This window comes from Gadus chalcogrammus, chromosome 16 (genome assembly GCF_026213295.1).
Source record: "Gadus chalcogrammus isolate NIFS_2021 chromosome 16, NIFS_Gcha_1.0, whole genome shotgun sequence".
Taxonomy (NCBI): Eukaryota; Metazoa; Chordata; class Actinopteri; order Gadiformes; family Gadidae; genus Gadus; species Gadus chalcogrammus.
In genome coordinates, this window is record NC_079427.1 from 26,880,246 (window position 1) to 26,886,455 (window position 6,210).

At 42.9% G+C, this 6,210-nt stretch overlaps 1 protein-coding gene across 3 annotated transcripts in view; it reads left to right on the forward strand.

Annotated features, from left to right (window-relative positions):
* LOC130405517 (uncharacterized) overlaps positions 1–3,201 on the forward strand; it is a 46,074-nt gene extending 42,873 nt beyond the window's left edge. For 2 of the 3 annotated variants that reach the window (XM_056610638.1, XM_056610640.1), the window contains exon 7: positions 2,500–3,201. In XM_056610638.1, coding sequence (XP_056466613.1) covers positions 2,500–2,727 — 228 coding nt within the window. In that variant the 3' untranslated portion in view covers positions 2,728–3,201. The remainder of the gene's footprint in view (positions 1–2,499) is intronic. The other variant, XM_056610639.1, reaches the window with a different exon arrangement.
* The last annotated feature ends 3,009 nt before the right edge of the window (positions 3,202–6,210 follow it).

Genomic DNA, 6,210 nt, shown 5'->3' on the forward strand with positions numbered 1-6,210 from the left:
ATTGAAGGTATCAGACGCGCCATCAATATCTCCACATCAAACAAAAATGTTGGACTACCACCCTGTTCAGGCAAAAATTACGTGGCAAGGATGGCATGCTTTAATGTTATAGACTCTCAAAATCTTGTGGAAACTGTGACACAACTAAAGCCATCCACCTGTTGCCTTGATACTATACCTACCAACCTCTTTAAGAATGTTTTCGACTGCCTAGCAGTAGGCATATTGCAGATAGTTAACAACTCTCTCCAGTCAGGCAAGTTCCCAAAAGCTTTGCAAACTGCAGTTATTAAACCCCTTTTAAAAAAGCGGAGCCTAGATGCCTCTATTATTAACAACTACAGACCAATATCAAATCTACCCTTCATAAGTAAAATCATTGAGAAAGTTGTCCTCCAGCAACTAAATCACTTCCTGGCATCAACTGGTTGCTATGACACCTTCCAATCAGGATTTCGACCCCTGCACAGCACTGAGACCGCCCTTATTAAAGTTGTAAACGACATCCGTCTTAACACAGACTCTGGCAAAACCTCAATACTAATGCTACTTGACCTCAGTGCTGCATTCGACACTGTAGACCATACATTACTTCTGGAAAGGTTAGAAAACTGGGTGGGGCTTTCAGGCACTGTCTTAAATTGGTTCAGGTCCTACCTACAAAATAGGAACTACTTTGTTTCCATTGGCGACTTTGTATCAGAATCAACCAACGTGACATGTGGAGTCCCACAAGGTTCGATCTTAGGACCCTCTTTATTCAACATCTAAATGCTCCCACTAGGGCAAATCATGCAAAATAACAATATTGACCATCATTGCTATGCTGATGACATGCAAATCTATGTATCGCTATCACCAAATGACTATCGGCCCATAGATCTGCTGTGCCAGTGCATTGAGCAAGTGAAGGAATGGATGTGCCGAAATTTCCTTCAACTAAATGAGGACAAAACAGAGATAATTGTATTTGGTTCTAAAACGGAAAGGCTTAAAGTAACCCAACACCTTCACTCTCTGTCCCTGAAAACCTCAATCAAAGCCAGAAATCTAGGGGTTATCATGGATTCAGATTTACATTTTGACAGTCACATCAAATCAGTTACAAAATCGGCATATTATCACCTTAAAAATGTAGCAAGACTTAGAGGGCTCATGTCCACCGAAGACTTACAAAAACTTGTACATGCCTTTATCACTAGTAAGCTTGATTACTGCAATGGTCTCCTCACAGGTCTCCCAAAACAAACTCTGAGGAAGCTTCAGCTTGTTCAGAATGCTGCTGCTAGAGTTCTAACGAAGACCAAAAAATTTGATCATATTCCACCAATTCTGAAATCGTTACATTGGCTTCCTGTAGGTCAGAGAATTGATTTTAAAATCATGTTGCTAACCTATAAATCCCTACATGGTTTAGGCCCAAAATATTTAACTGATATGCTTCCACTACATCAGCCTTCTAGACCACTAAGATCCTCTGAAACCAATCTGTTAATTATCCCCAGAGTAAACACAAAACATGGGAAAGCAGGATTTAGTTACTATGCAACAAATAGCTGGAATAAACTCCCAGAGGATTTAAGACTTGCCCCAACTCTGAGCACCTTTAAAACAAGACTGAAGACTTTTATGTTTGCTATAGCTTTCTGCTAAAATCTTAAATCTAAAAAGCTTTTTTAACTTTGCCTTTATTTTCTATTTTAATACTAAAATGCCTTTTTCTATTTTACCCATTTCTTTGCGTATGTTTTTCTTTTACTTATCTATTATTTTATTTTATATGTGAAGCACTTTGAGTCTGCCTTGTGTATGAAAAGTGCTATATAAATAAAGTTGCCTTGCCTTGCCTTGCCTTGCCTTGCCTTGCCTTGCCTTAAGATGTCTGGGGATAAGCAGCACAGCAGTCAGGAAGCTATTTAAAGCAATAATAAACTGCGTATTGTGTATTTATGTAAAGCATTATGAAAAATGTTGCATGCGCAATAAAACATACAAAGAAAATTGGATTTTCCCTTTCCCTCTGGGCTAAGCCCCGGATATTTCAAAAACCTAGAAACGCCCCTGCCATCAATTATGTATCGGCAAATAATCTATTGACATTTGTGGACTTCAGCTCGGCGTTCAACACCATCATCCCTGAAATCCTTCATCAGAAGCTCACCCAGTTTGCAGTGCCTGTCACCAACTGTCAGTGGATCATCAGCTTCCTGATTGACAGGCATTAGCAGACTGGGGAGCATCTCATCCAAAACCCCTAGTCTGTTCATGTCTCCTCAGTAACCGAGAATAACCCATACACAGGTGCAATAGATCCTCATTTAGTTCTGGTCCTACAGTACTGCCTGCACCGATGGGGAGGTTGTTACTGTAGTCGGCACCACACTATGAGGTGAAGTGGTTGTTTAACATGCATGATTCCTCTCCTCTCCTCTCTCCTCCCCTCCGCCTCTCTCCTCTCCTCCTCCCTACTCTTCTCCTCTCTCCCTGCTCCTCCTTTAGGTCCACCGTTTGCGTCTCACTCTTTCTCTTGACAGTCAGGAGATGTGGGACTTCATCGAAAGCTCCTCTAAGAACAACCAATCGGTTCTCTCCCTGCGGCGGGACCTCAGCCTGTCCCTGGATGCCGTCTCCAGGAAGCCCCTCCAATCGGTTCTGCAGACTGAAACCCAGCGATTGGACCGTAGCCTCAGGGAGGAGGAGTTTAGAATGTCTCTAAGCCACTTATGACTCATACAGCCCTGGTTGGTCCAGGTTGAAGAGTGTGTGGTACTGATAGTTATATGATATATATATATATGTGTGTGTGTGTGTATATGGGTGGGTCAGTGTATAGAAGCTTCACCACAAGGTTGTGTTTCTTGCCTCGTTTTATGTTTGAATGGATCACTGTAAAATATGCTTACTTCAATAAAATGTCATTGAGCATCCACAAGCGCCAATACATAAGAGGACCCAAGATACCCATCGACACCCATCGAACCTTTAAATACAAAATATCTATACATATCAATTGTTACTTTAAAAAGTAAAATGTGCGATATTATAAAAATTACATTATCTTGTATAAACATAAGTTAAAGATAAACTCTAAATACACAATACATTACGGAGGATTAGTGCAATTATTGTGTGCAGAGTGAGTCCAGGGGGATGAGTCTATAGGGTGGGGGGGGGGGGTGAGGTCCTTCTCATCACAACAGATGACGAATCTTGCTGCTGCTTTCGCACAATGTTGTATTTCTCCCAACAGGTATGGCTGTTTGTGAGCATCTGGAGTGTCTTTGAAGTCCTTGCATGCCTCTGTCTCTGTCTCCAGTTAGCTTATTTCCTCTACTATGTGAGTGTGTATTTCCTGGTGTACCCTCCTAGTGGAGATGCCAGCCTGGTCCTTAGAGGATCCATGTGAGCCTCCTAGGGAGCCGCCCTCTGATTGGCTGACAGACTCTTCACTCCTGGAGCTGCCGGTGGAAGGTGATGCGTTGATGTCGCTGTGTTTCAGGTTTTCAATTTAAAAGGTCGCACATATTATATTGACAGATAGGTAGATATAGATTATGCTATATTAGGGACACTATATCTCGGGTTAAAGAAGCGAATCTCTGTGCAAAGGCCCAGGGGCAGCGGAACCAGTCGGACTGATAGTGATCAGAGCAGCCGGGGGGGAACCGTTCCACGCCCTTCCGGACCTCCTCTCTCTTCCAGAGAGAGGAGGTCCTGGAATAATACGAGCTGCTTTCGAATCACTTCCTGTTTGTCTCTCTTCCAGAGAGAGGAGGTCCTGACAGCGAAGACCTGACAGCGCCATGATCCCCGCCGGCCTGGCGCTGCTGCTGGCTGGCCCCCCGGCCGGCCGGTGAGACCTCCACCCCCTTGCTCCATTAGGATCTAGATCACATTTAATATATGTATAATGGATGTATACATTGTATTTAGATGTATTAGTTCAATATACTACTGCGTGTATTTTACAGTATTTAGTATAATTATGTGAAACATGTGGAAGCTGTGTTTTTGTTCACTGTTGGTCAGCTACTGCACACAAACACACACATGCAGGGACGGCTGGTATAAATGGGCTAACAGGGCTAAGCCCTCCCTACCTTTTACAGTAAAAATGAAAAAATATTATTAAAAACCTTAGAACATATTGTTTTAAATTTTGGTAGAACCTAAAGGAGCAACAGCACCAAAAAGTGACAGAAAAAAACAGGATATATGACATATCTTCGTTTTTTTCCTGTGAATGGGCTAAATGTATTCAGCCCAAGCGGAGTAGCGTAAGCTTCCATTCAATTTTGATTGACAGGTATCGTGACACGCCCCCTTCATATGCTTCCCATTTGGGCTAAAGTCATTCAGCCCAAGCACAGTGGCGTAAGCGGCCATTTTATTGTGATTGACGGGTGTCGTGACACGCCCCCATTTGGGCTAATTTCATTTCTGCTGCGTTCGAGTATTCTCTGCGAACCGACTCCGATCTCGGATCTGACGCCACGCCCACACTTCAAGCGTTTTATTATTTCGCTCGGTCGTTGGAGGAAAACATGGACGCCACCCGGAAAGCTGTTATCGCGGTAGCATTGGCAGAGGACCAGGCGATCCAATATAAGTAGGCTATAGGCCATAGTCAAGTCAAGTTTATTTATATAGCACATTTAAAACAACAGTAGTTGACCAAAGTGCTGTACACAAATACAATATATTTGTGTACATAGGCAGAGATACGGATGCAGTAAGGTATTGCAGTAATACGAGTGATTGAAATTTACCATTTAAACCACCGAAGTGGTCCAAGCACAATGAAAACAGTTCATACTTCAAGTCACAATGGGCGCAGCCATCTTGAATTCTGTCTCCGAATTTCGCTCGGTCACCACTGAGTTCAACCGAGATGGCGAGATCGCCGTCCGAGGAAAAGGGGCATGTTTGTGCGTGTCGCTAGGTAACGTCCTCGGACCCAGGGGTGGGTAGTAACGCGTTACAAGTAACGCAAATGAGTAAAAAAGTAATTTTTTCGGATAAAAAGTACTTTTCACGTTCCTTTTTTAAGTCTGTAATTTTACTCTTACTCAAGTAAATATTTGATTTAGAATTCTACTCTTTACTCAATTACATTTTCCATTGTGCCTTCATTAAAATGAGTATTTTGATAAACACATTATCTTTGTTGACTGTAATACAAGCGTACACGTTAGCGATGCCCCCTCCCTAGATTGCAATATTGTTGCGATTCCATTGCCGGGGAGACAGCTCACAATTACGTTGGGGCTGAGGACTCGAGCCAGACCATGCTATGCGTAGGCTGAATTAAACCACCGAAGTGGTTTAATTCGGTGGTTACCGAATTAAACCACTGAAGTGGTCCAAGCACAATGAAAACAGTTCATACTTCAAGTCACAATGGGCGCAGCCATCTTGAATTCTGTCTCCGAATTTCGCTCGGTCACCACTGAGTTCAACCGAGATGGCGAGATCGCCGTCCGAGGAAAAGGGGCATGTTTGTGCGTGTCGCTAGGTAACGTCCTCGGACCCAGGGGTGGGTAGTAACGCGTTACAAGTAACGCAAATGAGTAAAAAAGTACTTTTTTCGGATAAAAAGTACTTTTCACGTTCCTTTTTTAAGTCTGTAATTTTACTCTTACTCAAGTAAATATTTGATTTAGAATTCTACTCTTTACTCAATTACATTTTCCATCGTGCCTTCATTAAAATGAGTATTTTGATAAACATATTATCTTCGTTGACTAATACAAGCGTACACGTTAGCGATGCCCCCTCCCTAGATTGCAATATTGTTGCGATTCCATTGCCGGGGAGACAGCTCACAATTACGTTGGGGCTGAGGACTCGAGCCAGACCATGCTATGCGTAGGCTGAATTAAACCACCGAAGTGGTTTAATTCGGTGGTTACCGAATTAAACCACTGAAGTGGTCCAAGCACAATGAAAACAGTTCATACTTCAAGTCACAATGGGCGCAGCCATCTTGAATTCTGTCTCCGAATTTCGCTCGGTCACCACTGAGTTCAACCGAGATGGCGAGATCGCCGTCCGAGGAAAAGGGGCATGTTTGTGCGTGTCGCTAGGTAACGTCCTCGGACCCAGGGGTGGGTAGTAACGCGTTACAAGTAACGCAAATGAGTAAAAAAGTACTTTTTTCGGATAAAAAGTACTTTTCACGTTCCTTTTTTAAGTCTGTAATTTTACTCT